Here is a 14,127-nt window from a genome sequence, read left to right on the forward strand (position 1 = left end):
CCCCTGGAGTCTGTCCAAAAGTTCTGGGATCAAGGGTAACGGGTAGCGGTTCTTTTTAGTAATCCTATTTAACCCACGGTAGTCGATGCAAGGACGTAAAGATCCGTCCTTTTTGGCTACAAAAAAGAATCCTGCCCCTGCAGAAGACGTAGACTGACGTATAAACCCCTTAGCAAGGTTCTCCTTAATATAATCGGACATGGCTTTAGTCTCTGGTTGGGATAACGGATACACCCTACCCCGGGGTGGTGTAGTACCGGGAAGAAGCTCGATGGCACAGTCGAACGGACAGTGTTGTGGCAGCAACTCCGCCTTTTCCTTAGAAAATACATCGGAGAACTCACTGTACACCGCCGGAAGAATTGGCCCCGCATGTGCCAGAGGGATGGGAGAACTCCCAGTAGTAGTAATGCAGGACTGGAAGCACTGTGGACTCCATTGAGCAATCTGTAAATTGTCCCAGTGAATTATGGGAGAGTGTTGCTGTAACCACGGTAGGCCAAGAACTATAGGATGTACCGACTTTTCCAAGACCAGGAAAGAGATCACCTCGCTGTGGAATAGGCCGGTCTGGAGAGAAATCGGAGCTGTAACCAAGGAGATACTCCCGGCCAATGGAGTCCTTTGAATGGAGGTGACTCGCAAGGAGGGCTCCCGAGGTTGAGTAGTTATTTGCAGGCGCTCAACCAGAGACTGAGCAATGAAGTTCCCTCCAGCCCCTGAGTCGATCAGAGCCCGAGTTTCAAAAGACTCCTCGGGAAATTTTAAAGTTACCGGTACCGTACATTGAGGAGCAGCGTTCAAACAGCCCAGGGGACACTCCTCCCTTACTCCTAGGCGTGGGCGTTTCCCGGCCGTTCCTTGCAATTAGACAGGAAATGTCCTTTCCCGCCGCAATACAAACACAGACCTTGTGTCCTGCGGCGGCGCTTCTCCTCCTCAGTCAGGGTAGTTCTTCCCAGCTGCATTGGCTCATCAGAAGATGGTGTTGCGGTAGCCCCCGTAGACCGGGGAACAGAGGCAAGAGATCTAGACGAGACCGGCGCTAGTGGCGACATGCGCCGTAGTGGGCGTAGCTCTCTAGCCCGCTGTTGCAACCACTGATCAATGCGTCCAGAAAGCTCTATGAGAGCATTGAGATCTTCAGGGAGCTCTCTGGCAGCAAGAATGTCTTTAATCCGGCCTGCTAGACCTTCAAGAAAAATCCCCCGAAGGGCATCATCTCGCCACCCCACCTCAAGCGCCAGAGTGCGGAACTCCAGAGCGTACTCTGCCAGAGTACGTGGTCCTTGGCGAATTTGCAAGAGCTCCGAAGTCGCTGAAGTTTGGCGAGCAGGCTCATCGAACGCGGCTCTGAACTCAGCCACAAAGAGGTCCAGACTCGAGAGAGCGGCATCATTCTTCTCCCACATAGGAGATGCCCAATTCAGCGCCTTGTCATCCAGCAGGGAGAAAATGTACGCCACCTTGACTGCATCAGTAGGAAACTGATTGGGAAGTAGAGCGAACCGCACATAGCACTGATTGAGAAAACCACGACAAGCCTTGGAATCCCCAGCATAACGAGAAGGAGCAGGCAGCTGGGTCTGAGTCTGGAATGTGACTACTGGAGCCGGAACCAGAGGCGGAGCCTGTCCAGGAGGTTCATTGTCCATTCGAGTAGCCATGCGCTCAACCGTGGCTACTAACGAATCCAACAGCTGTTGCTGCTGCACCAGGCGTTGTGCCAACCCAGGAATGGCCTGAAGCCCAGCGAGATCTGCCGGATCCATGGCCTTGCAAACTGTTGTGATTGACCAATCCGGAAGTGGATCCTTGGGCCGACCGCCGGAGGGAGACGGACGGGAGGCAGACTAGATGAAACGATGAATCTTCACCTGGGAACCCGTGACCCCTCCAGAGGAGCTGTGGAGGCCCGGGTCACTAGGGCTTAGGAGTCTTCGCCCTGGAAGCCCGAGATCCCCCCAGGAGGAGCCTGTAGGGACCCGGACCGCTGGGTCTTAGGTGATAACAGAAGAATCCAAGGAAGCGATACGAACCGGGGTACAAGCAGGCAGAGAGCGGAGTCAGGCAGGCAGAGATCAGGAACCAGGCTGGCAAACGATACCGGAGTCAGGCAGGCAGAAGTCAGGAACCAGGCAGGCAGATAAACGATACCAGAGTCAGGCAGGCAGAAGTCAGGAACCAGGCAGGCAGATAAACGATACCAGAGTCAGGCAGGCAGAAGTCAGGAACCAGGCAGGCAGATAAACGATACCAGAGTCAGGCAGGCTGAAGTCAGGAACCAGGCAGGCAGATAAACGATGGCAACTAGCACTCCGAAGAGAAACCTCGTTGCAAGGCGAATTGCAACTTCAAAAGTCCCGGCTTAAATCCCATGCTCAATCAGCTGACGTCAAAAGAGGCGTGTCTGCACATCCGGGTGCAGACGCCTTAAAACACGGCTCTTCGCGCGCGCGCGTACCAGGGCTGGGGGGAGGAGTTTCTGACGACGTCTCCACGAGGAGACGCCGCTGCCATGCGGCCCTGGAGGCCAGAAACCCGGCGGTTCGCGGCGCCACGGAGGAAGGTAAGAGCCCGGTCACTAGGCTAGTGACCGGGATCGTAACACTGTGCTCAACATACAAGTTTATTTAAGGCATGTGGTCTAAACAATGTCTGGCTAAGGAGAAAGGAAGTTGGGGATTTTCTTCTTGAATGATTATAAAAGTCTGCTTAATGGGAGGATCTGGGTCTAAGGTTAATGGATCCTCTTCAGAACTCACACTTTTTAAAATGTTTTGCAGCCATTTGTTATAGAGCGAGCGCACAGCTAATCATAGAAAGTAGTGCTTTTAAATGGTCTCTCTACCACAGAATTATTCCTGGGCAACATCATTGAATCATCTGCCTTCAAGGGCTGCAGACAGTATGTCAGGGCCCAGTTGTTCTTAATAAAGAGTTTCCTTAGCAATATAACACAGGCCTGTGTTCCCCATCTTTGCCTCAGTTATTATACACTATTCAAGTTCTGTGATATGGAGGTCCTGTATTTTTTGGGATATAGGTCACAGTATTTTACATGCAGACTTGTGGGTGCAAACTATACAAAGGAGCGACCCATATATTAACGTTTTGTAAAAGGTTTGTCACATTTGTTCAAGGAATTTTAACCGGTGCAGTTTGCAGGCGAGGCTGTGAGCCCCAGTGGTTGTAGCGGTGACTGTTGAGCATTTCCTGCACAGCAAGCAACAGACGTTAATGCATAGCACTTCTGCTGTTTTTCTACCAAAGCCGGTTGCTGCCTTGCTTGGGACAATTTAAATCCAAGAATAATAATTACTGGGTTTCGAAAAACCGAAATTCTGGAAGATCAAGATGATGAGATCGGTGAAGGAGGAGACGACTAAGAAGAAGATAATAATGACATTATTTTGCCAGCTGAGATAGTGAACTTTTTGAGACAGATATTGAAGATGAAGATTTTGATGGCTTTCCAGAGCTATGAATAAATGTTTCTTAACTTTTAAACAATTTTAATAAAGTCATTAAAAAAAAACAAAAACTTTTTAAAATCATTAACGGTATTGAGTGATAGTTGGAATGTGAACTATATTAAGCAGTGACATGACTTTTGCCATTTTTTCACTAATGCGACCTATATGCAAAAAAAGTGCAGGACCAATGCAGATTGTGCAATTACAATCGACAGATTGCTGAAACCAGAAACAAAGTCCTTTTTGGTCTACACAGAACAGATTTGACAAAATATTCAGTGCACATGACAGCAATCACTGTGTATTAATCAGAAATTTCTTCAAAACAAAATCTGTATATGACACACGAGGTGTGCTTAGCAAATGCCAAATGATAGGTGGATGCATGGCTGGAAAATTCATGCACCACAATCTACAAATAAAAACTGTTGGTACTCTGAATGGTTGATACAACAAGAAGCTAAGTCACAGGGTGGATTATGGAAACCTCATACGGATTTCTAAATTTTCATCAAAAAGAGGATGTGAAGATAAGTTTGTAATCCAAATGAATAGCATTATATTCAGTTGCACATCTCAGAGTTGAACAATTCTGAAGTTTGTACATGGCCCAGTGATAATATGAAATTATATTCTTGAATAATGAATAAACACCATATCTTTATAATTTAATGAATTCTTCAACTCTGAGATGTGCATCTGAATTTAATGCTATTGATTTGGATTACAAACTTATTCTCACATCCTCTTGTTGACTCTGCACGGTTGAACCGTCACTCAGAAGAAGCCAGCATAAGAAATATTTTGACAATTTTCCCCCTCCAATCTGTACTTATCTACTTTGAATAAGTCCAAAATGACTTGCTGCTTAGTAAACTAGCCACAAAATAACAATTTATATATCACAAGCCAGGAATCACAAATTGCAAGAGTTGCAGGATGGGATTTACAAAAGCCCAAACATAGGGTCTGATTTTAAAAAGGATTTATTCAAGTAAGTGTGCTTTTGAAAATTGCTACAATAAATGCCATTGAATTGTCCAGAGGATTTACTTGCATAAGTGTGCTTTAGTCAGGTAAATGGCTTTGGAAGATTGCTACAATAGTAGTTACATTTACGCATACAGCTCCTTTTGAAAGTTACCCCCACAGTGTGGATTGCAAGTCAGGAGGTTTCTTGGTTACAAGTTTTAGCTCTATTCAACTCTAAATTTATGTACACACAAAAGCTTATCATTATTAACTTTAGACCAATTTTGAACCTGCCAGTTCTTTTGTCAAATCATTGGGTAGGTTGTTCTTCAATTTTTGACTTTTTTGGATAAAACATTACTTCTTCACACCAAACAACTGGATTTTTGGAAAAGGTTTCAGTACTGAATCTGCCCTTACTACTCTGACTACAGAAATCAGTCTAAATCTAGACAAAGGAAAAGCTGTTCTCATTGTCTTTCTTGATATGAGTGTAGCCTTTGATACCATAGTCCATGAGCTATTGCTAAATTGTTTCACATTGAGATACACAATACCCCACTAAGGGGTGGATTTATCAAAATGCGGTAAGTACCGTATGCGATAGCAAAAGGGGTGTGTTTTATGCTAATATAGCATTTATCACTAGTTACCTGTGTGAAGAGCTAAGTTAGCACAAATTGTGATACCATTTCAAATTCTGCAATAAGTGCCAGGCCTGTTGTATTTCTGCATTCAACCACTGGGGGACCATTTTTAATGGTCCCAGACATGAGAGAGAGAGAGAGAGAGAGAGAGAGAGAGAGAGAGAGAGAGAGAGAGAGAGAGAGAGAGAGAGCACACCTGGCTATAATATCATGGCCCATAGGTAGGTATTTGTATCCCTATGGTAGGCCCACCTAGAAACTCGAGGTGGGGATTAGGTAAGAGTGTAGGGGGTTAGGGGCCACTTTGACATTCTACGTGACACCTACGAACAGAACAATGGTCTCTTGTGAAGATTTGCTGGCCTTCGGAGTGAGGAAACTCACTCCAAGATGAGATTTGGGCAAGATTCTCTCAACCTAGCTTGATGGACTCTCTACCTGGGTAACATCAAGCTAGGTTGAGAGAACATTGCCCAAATCTCATCTTGGAGTGAGTTTCCTCACTCCGAAGGCCAGCAAATCTTCACAAGAGACCACTGTTCTGTTTGTAGGTGTCACATAGAATGTCAAAGTGGCCCCTAACCCCCTACACTCGTACCTAATCCCCACCTCGAGTTACTAGGTGGGCCTACCATAGGGATACAAATACCTAGCTATGGGCCATGATATTACAGCCAGTCTCTCTCTCTCTCTCTCTCTCTCTCTCTCTCTCTCTCTCTCTCTCTCTCTCTCTCTCTCTCTCTCTCTCTCTCTCTCTCAGTGCTCTCTATGTTTTTCAATCTCTATCTTTTACCTCTGGCTACATTAGTAATAATCAAAACCCAACAAAGGGCCCTTATTTCTCCAATGGGTAATGTGTAGGGGTGCTGTGAGAGGGTACATTGGAATGTAGTGATAGTTTCATATGTATGTTTGTGGATTTTTGAACATTTCTATAATTGGTGAATCAAATGGATGTTTACCAATTGTGTGGGGTTTTTTTTATGGGAAAAATTTGTGAATGGTTAGACTGTGTTAAGAATTTTTAAAATATTGTATGTAATAAATAGTTAAAGTGTGCATATGGGTATTTTTGTATTTTCTAATACATTAGTACAAAGCCATGGCTTTAGCTATTTCATCCATACAGAAGATATCCAGGTTGTGGCCACCCTGGACTGAAAACTGGCTTCATTTCTCCAAGCCTAAAGCCAACCCAGATAAGTCAGACGTAATGTGGTTCATCAGGAACCATAATGGGCAGAAACTCCTTCCTCCTAAGGTGGTTGGCTCCCCAGTTCAATTTAAGAATACAGTTACCATGTAGGTAGTGAGATTGGACCTTCATCTAAATTTTTCTTTAATATTGTTAATCTTGTATAATGTGCTTCCTATGCTCTACATTTTATTCATCACCTCAGACAGGTTTTAGATGTAGGTGATCTTAAAACTGTGACTCACTCACTGATCTTAAGTCATCTTGACTATTGTAATGCTTTGTATCACAGACTCTCCTGAAACCTTTTTAGGAGACTTCAGGTGGTGCAGAATACTGCTGCTAAATTAATCTTTTCCTAACCTTTAAGGATCTTCGTTGGGGTACCCTGCCATATCTTTCAAATCTTCTCTTCCCATACCACCCAGTTCAGAATCTTTGTTCTTCACAACAATGCTGTGTAAAATTATTTTATTTTGTTAACTTGCTTATTATATTTTTGTAACTTGTTTTACTATTTTGTTTGTTTTATTAATTTTAATGTATAACACTTTGATTTCATTACAAGAAAGGCAATCTATCAAGTTCAATAAGCTAACTAATTACCTTTATCACTATTAACTAATTACCTGAAGTGAAACAGCAGGAAATGATTAATGAACACACGTGACAGAGGAGTGTAATAGACTCTGCCTCCAGTCACTCAACACAAGATCTTTGGTTGTCTCCAGAGACGTGGAGTCTTTTTAAAAGAGGTTCACCAAACAACTCAATGAACCTGGAAAAATTCCAAAGGTTCATCTAATGGGTTTGACATGCACACCAAAAAAAAAAAAAAGCCCTGCAGCAAATCAGTTGAAATCTCAGCGGAATCCGTGAGAGATCCACTCTGGAGTCTTTGTTGAATTTCGGCATCTGCTCAATGTGGGGGGAATCTGATGGGTTTTTCTACCAGCTCTTGAAAAAAAATTCACATTTTGCCTTTAACTTGAGCTAAGATGAAATCTGCTTAGTTTGAATTAGATTTTCAGAAAAAGGAAAAAGAAAGAACAAAGACAGAAAACAAAAAAAAATGTTTATATATAGCATGAAGAGGATGGTCAGCAACCACATATATTTAAAAACTGCAGTTGTATATGAATAGCATTCAAGTCAGTCTTAGTGGCACCATCTTGATTTTTGGCACTGCTGCTTTCAGGAAGGAAACCAGCTTCTTCCTACTGACAAAGAATCAGAGGGGGCAAATGGGATCTTGGGAGAAAGTCAGGAGAGTAGGGCCCAGCTTGGCTTGTACTGTTTTGGGGATCAGAGCCCTGGAAAGTTCAAACATGTATTAGGGTGTAGGGGAAGTTAGAGTCCAGAAGCCCTAAATTAAGTTTAGTAGAATGGTTGATAGTGCTATGAATTAACTACACCTTCTGAAGGGTAGTTTTTTATATATATATATATATATATATATATATATATATATATATAATTTATTTATTTATTTTTACTAATTTGCCTGTTTGCGTTAGCATTAGGGTGTGGGGAACTGACAATTAAATGCATCTAAATAGCTCATGTTAATACAATTAGGAGTGAATTTTCAAAGGAATTATGTGTGTAAAAGTAGCATATATCATAATTTTCTAAAGCCCATTTCACAGGTAAAACCAATTTTGTACTCATATATCCTTTTGAAAATTAATTCCAATGTATATTAACATTAGCTAATCCTATCGCTAATGTAAGATGCTGATTGTTAAAACTGTTCACTGAAATTTGGCACACAATGCACATTCTAAAAAAAAAAAAATTAACTCCTGATGCAGTAAAGCTGATGATATACTTGCCAATGCATTGGTAGTTAAAAAAATGATTGGAAAGAAAATGTTTAGCATGCAAAGGAACCTGAATTATGCACATAAGCCATGTTTTCTGCACATAAAATATGACTTCTGCGCACACAAAAAAAAAATGCTTTCTGTACTTAAAATCCTGACTATAGTTTCCATCACTAGAACTCCATCTTCTGCCCATAGACTAACAATAGTCCTGGAAACTTTACTCCATCTCTCACTAGGAATTGTGTTTTCTTAGCTCTGAAAACTTGAGTACAGTCAGTGCACTTCTTTGCATTGGGGACTAATAATGCCATCATTACCGTGGGTTTTGCATGAAAGGTCACTAATCTGTACACATCCTGTGTGCACAATTTTTGGGTGCAAAGCTCTTTGATGCATGGGCAGTAAAAATTGTGTGCAAAAAATGTGTGCTCACAACTGCAGGTTAAACAGTGTGCTGTGCCAAACGCACCTTCTTACATTGGCCCTACTGGTGTTAGGGCACATTCAACATAGCTGTTAATGCTAATGCCCATTTAGTACATAGACCCCTAAAAGTCTGTTTTCACTCTGCAGTAACTAAGAATGCATTCCAGTGCTTCTTAACCTTTAAACTCATCAAAACTCACCTCTAAGTCAGTGCTGACATAAATACAGGAAGTTACCAAAAATTGAGTAATATGAATAAAAATAATAAGAATAAATACACTACTCTACCATCTCCACCCATCAAATATCCACAAACTCCAATCATTGTTGTACAGTAACCAATTGGTTGCAACTAATTTATTAAATGTGCACCAAAGTCACTTGTGTTTCCCCCAAAGTTCTTACTTGCTAGGCAAGGACACAGAGTCTCTGGCGATGTGCTCTTTTCAAACATAGCGGCTCGTTTTTGGTCAAAAGTGACACCTGAACGTCATAAACATTGCTCTTAAAGGCAGGAATAGACATCGAAAGAACCGTATTCAGTCTTTTTCTGCTTATTTATTTATTCTATTTTATTCTTTTTGTTCAGAAGATTCCTGAAATATTTTATTCCACTTTGTAAACTCTGCAACCGGGATGAACTTTGACTCCACAGCGGCTTGCACTCTGTGTACCCAAATCAACGGAACTAGAGGAGTAACTACATTTTACTCTTTTGTCTGAATAACGAGTAACTGTAACTAGTTCCCTCACGCAGAAGAAAGTGGGTACTTTTCAAAGTGAGCTTTAGAACGCGGCTGACACCATTACTGTATCTGATGATATAAACGTCAGCAATTAATCAAACAGATCCCATATACTGTCTGGTAGAATGTAGAAATTATTTCAAGATTTTTTTTTTAAATACTGATTTACTGAGCTGGTAACAATTAGATAACATTTCCTTCCCCTCTGCTGGCTGCCTTCCCCTTTCCCTCGCCTAAACTGGCTGGTTTTTGTTGTGCTTTCTATTTATGGTTTTCAAGCTTAGTTCTTGTAAGAGCTTTTTTTTTTTTTGGGGGGGGGGGGGGGGGGGGGGGGGGAATAGAAGAACAGGTAGAAGGCTGGATGAGCACAGTAAGTGGTTACAATTGTAGGCTTAAACTTTGGTAAACCCCCACCCGACAACAGACAAAGGCCCTGACATTCATGCGAGACAAATAGCAAGAGGTGCATTGTAGTGCTGGCCTTTCACTGGAGAGCTGTCGGAACTTATTCGGGAAGTGATTCTATAAACTTTCTCAGCGTCCTTGTACTGTCCCTGACCCTTTTGCTTCCCCTGTGGAGAAGCTTGCACTGCTCTGCTACAGCAGGCATTGGGGTTCTGTTCAGTTGCCATCCTGCCTGTCAAATTCAGTATTACCCTGTGCAGACCCATTGCACAATAATAAATTATAACCAGCGTTTTCCGCTTGTAGGCTGAGTCCTTTACATCTAGCGGAGTGAAACTTGAATGTTAATCATAAAATGAAGATGATAAGGGATAAACAAGAAGATAGTCTGTGGGGTTATGTATATACATTTTTTAAGTTAGCGCAAATTGGCAGCTAGGTTAAAGGTATCTTCGGAAAATGGCCCGAAAGGATTTAATTTTGGACTGGAGTCTCTGATTGTCATAGATTTTGAGTAGGTCCCATTGAGAACAAGATTGGCAGCTGCAGAAAAATGAGGTACAAACGTATTCTAACTAAAAGCCAATCGATGCTTTTACCCTTATAGTGCAAAAATATTTTCCCATGCAACAATCTTTCTCTGACAAGAATATGAATGGAAATTGACTTTATAGCCAGTTTTTCCAGGGAGTGACAGATTAACAATTACATTATAAAAGTATGTATCCTATCCCCCTAATACTAGACAAAACACTAACCTCACCTTCCAGGCCAGAGGAAAAAAAATATTAAGATATTTGCTCCTGTTTTTTCAAGCTAATTTCTTATTTCATCTCCCCCTCCCCTCCAATAGCCAAATAAAAGTACATCATGTCCAACAGATTAGTTGTCGAACGCCATAAGAGAGCAGCGTGTCAGCCAGTTACACGTCACAATAGCATTTTCCAAGGCTCCAAGGCCAAAGCTTCCATCCGTGTAAAACTTAGCAAAGATCGTTCCTCGCGTTCTGAATTATTTCAGTTTTCTCTGGCTCGCTGGGTGGAAAACACAGAACTTTACATCTTGCTACAAAGGAACACATTTCCACATCCAGCAGAAAGAAAAAAAAAAAAAGTTTCCAGACATTCTGATTAAACGTTTGGAGCCCTGTTCAGGCCCTTCCCAGGTAGGCAAATAAAGAAAAACGGATTACTTTAAATAGAGATTTTGACTAAACCAAGTAGAGAAAAAAAGGCTAAGAAAATAGACATTGCCTCAAGGGCCAGAGAGTATGTCTAGGAGGAAAATGCTTGTTACATTAAGTCTGAAACCTGAGCTAATTAATGTTTAAAAATTAAATCTCGTGTTCTCCTTGGCTCTCCGTTACTTATGGGTAATTAAGTTGTCAGTATAGGATTTTTATGTGGTTCTTTTTAGCTATATACTGTATAATTAATCTTTCTTTTTTTAAAGCTTCTGCTTTGCAAAACAGATGAATTCTTTCTATTGTACATTTTTTTTAAATATTTTGTATCATTATTTTACCTAAACTTACTAAGGAATTAATTCCAGAAGTTCAGTCTGAAAGGTCTATTAAAAAAAAAAAACAAAAAAAAAACAAACAAACCCTAATTTGAAAATAAGTACTTTTCTGGAAGTCACACTGATTATTTCTAGTGAAAAATAACATCTAGTCAGAAAAGAAATTTCTATATACGTTCATCGTTTCACGTACTTTAAACCTCTTGACTAAATCTTAACAGCTTTCTTGTATTTGATTTAGCTATTTTAATTTATCTTTTTTTGAGACGGGATTGGTTAATCAGTATTAAAATGTGTACCAGAATTTACGTTGGACAGTCCCTGTGATTTATTAAACTTAAATGTTTGGCTGACAAGAGTCCTTCACGTTTGCAGGAAATGCTATCAGCTGCACCAACTTGACTTTGAAAATATATTCCTGAATGTGCAGGTGGAATTTTTCTTCTAATTTACATATTGTAATCTTTGGAACATTTTATCTTTGCAAATAAACATTTTTCTGATTAGATTTGATCATTTGTGTATATAATATGTATATGATCATGATCAGGAAAACAGATCCATTTTCGGAACAGAATAATAAGCTACAGTAGAAAAAAGCTGCCGTAGAAAACTTGCCAAATTTCAAAGTCGTGTTCATTTAAGGACGGTTCGCTTTTTAATTCTTTTACAAAGGAACAGGATGGGTTGCCGTGGCCAAATGTGACTTTCTAAAATCTAGAGCGGTCCAGTTCTGTAAATTAACATTTATCTAAAGGATCAGGCTTCTTGATCCATCATATTTTGTTTGTGTGTGTGTGTGTGTGGCGGAGCTGAGCGGGGCTAGCTTTATGCCATATAACTCCTACTCTTCCTTCTTATAGATTTAGATGAAAAAATGAACTCTATCCGCAAATTCTCAGTCCCTAGTTTAGGAGGACAATTTGGCCAGTGAGTGGCACTGGCAACACATAAATAAAGGAAAGCCCAGCAGACTCTGCCGTGAAGAGGGCTGGATTGAGAGAGGGGGGGATGCAATGTGTGATGCTTGCGATCTTATCATCAAAACCTCTTCTCCTCCGCCCCCCCTCCCCCCCCTCACCTCACCTGTACCAGTCGAAGCCCTTCTCGTAGTTCCGATCGAAGAAGTGCGGCTCTGCCCCCACCGCCCTGATGTCCGGATGGACGCGCAGAAACTCCAGCAGCGCCCGCGTGCCGCCCTTCTTCACCCCGATGATGATGGCCTGCGGCAGCTTCTTGCTGCCTTCTCCCAGCAGGGTGAGCGTGCTGACCGGAACGCCGCCGGTCCCGGAGCCGCCGGGTGCGAGGCGGCCGACCGCGGGCGGGGGATGCTGCGGCTGCTGTCCCCGGTGCAGCAGCAGCAGCAGCAGCCGCTTCCTCTTCACCGACTGCCCCTGAGCTGGGTCCGACACCACGGAGCCCCCTTCCTCCTCCTCCGAGCCCCCGATGATCGGGCCGGGCGTGGTGTGGCAGCGGTCTGCCAGGCAGTAGAAGACGTAGAGAGACATCAGCAGCGAGCACAGCATCAGCACGAACTTCTTAAAGATGCTCCGCGACAAAGGCTCCGAGACGGTTGCGCCGAGTGCCATAGTAGCCCGAGGCGTGTGAAGCTCGCCATGCTAGGCGATTATCCAAAGTGCCATAGCACAGGGCGGGGAAGCCTGCTCTCAGTGTCACCCAACTTCTTAAACTCCCCACGGTGTCACACCATGCTTCCCCCGGGACACGGGAAAGTTCAGCTACTGCTGGTTTGGGAAAATAGCATAGCAAGGGTCTGGGGTAAGCTTGCACATAAGAGCCGGGGCGGCAACAGAAAGCACTGTGGCAGCCGTGTCGCCGATGTCTTAGCGAGAAGGATGCTCCAAAATGTAGAGTTTATCAGAAGCAATAACACACATTTTTTAATAGAGAGATTTTTAACAACCACCAGTTCAAGCGTTCCTTTTTAGCCGGGCGAATGCTAACGCCAGATTGCCTTTCTCTCCGCCAGCAGCTGGGTGGGATTATTTAAAAAGCAAACTGCTCCATCCTTCCTAATATGAACAACCTACAGCTCGGCTGCTGTTCATCTCCTGGCAAAAAAAAAAAACCAGAGTCAGCCCTGCCAGATCTCTTTGTGACCTCCCCAGGTCCCCTTCTGTCACCTGGAAGCTAAGCATTCCAGCTTCTCGATCCTTTGCAGAATAATAAAACAATTACGCAGGAAAAAAAAAAAGTATTCCAGATTGTAAGGTAAAATCTTCTATTTGCTGCTCCTGATTTTGCAAATTCTGACCCTTTTTATTTTACTTTATTTTCTGGCGCTGGTATTGAAGGCTTAGCGCACCCCTGGGCTGACTGCTGGCAGAGGGGCTCGCCCGCTGTCAGTGGCTGTCCACCAGCCCCAGTGCCGCTTCGCTCTCGGGCTGCTGCTGCAGTAGCTGCTGCAGCCGCTGCCGCTGCTGCTGCCCACACATGGCTCCTCTGTAGCAAACTTCTCAATGACATCACGCACGTTGATTGACTGAAAACATTTCCAATAGCAGAGGGCTAGCAAACAGAACGCCCGTTTGGGGGCCTGCGAGTCCCCCCAGCGCGCCAATCGGCGTCTGGATGAGTCGAAACTATGTGAGACACGCCCCTTTGGGAATCTTATTTGAAATCCTGCTTCACTCTCATTTTTTGACTATTAAATGATCTTACCGTGTTGTTAAAGTGGTGGTTTTTTTTCTTTTAAGTGGGCGAGCTAGCTTGTAGGTATGTAGGCCTTCGGATGTTGCTAAAACAATGGCAAGGAAGGCAGATTAAAAAACGATGCAGTTATTTATCTTCACAGTTATGTTTTATCTGTGTAGTGTAGATCAATTTGATATTAATGTCTAGAATGTTGCAAAACTATCGTCCTGTCCTAGATAGTCTCTCTCAATCTCT

The 14,127-nt window shown here is 42.8% G+C and overlaps 1 protein-coding gene across 1 annotated transcript in view; it reads right to left on the reverse strand.

Moving 5' to 3' along the window:
* The window catches only part of LOC115090786 (heparan sulfate glucosamine 3-O-sulfotransferase 3A1-like), a 328,522-nt gene extending 314,893 nt beyond the window's left edge, over nt 1-13,629 (reverse strand). Inside the window, exon 1 of the mRNA XM_029600290.1 lies at nt 12,304-13,629. Within this exon, the coding sequence (XP_029456150.1) occupies nt 12,304-12,806 (503 nt within the window). The 5' untranslated portion in view covers nt 12,807-13,629. The remainder of the gene's footprint in view (nt 1-12,303) is intronic.
* Between the last annotated feature and the right edge of the window lie 498 nt (nt 13,630-14,127).

This window comes from Rhinatrema bivittatum, chromosome 4, assembly GCF_901001135.1.
Source record: "Rhinatrema bivittatum chromosome 4, aRhiBiv1.1, whole genome shotgun sequence".
Classification (NCBI taxonomy): domain Eukaryota; kingdom Metazoa; phylum Chordata; class Amphibia; order Gymnophiona; family Rhinatrematidae; genus Rhinatrema; species Rhinatrema bivittatum.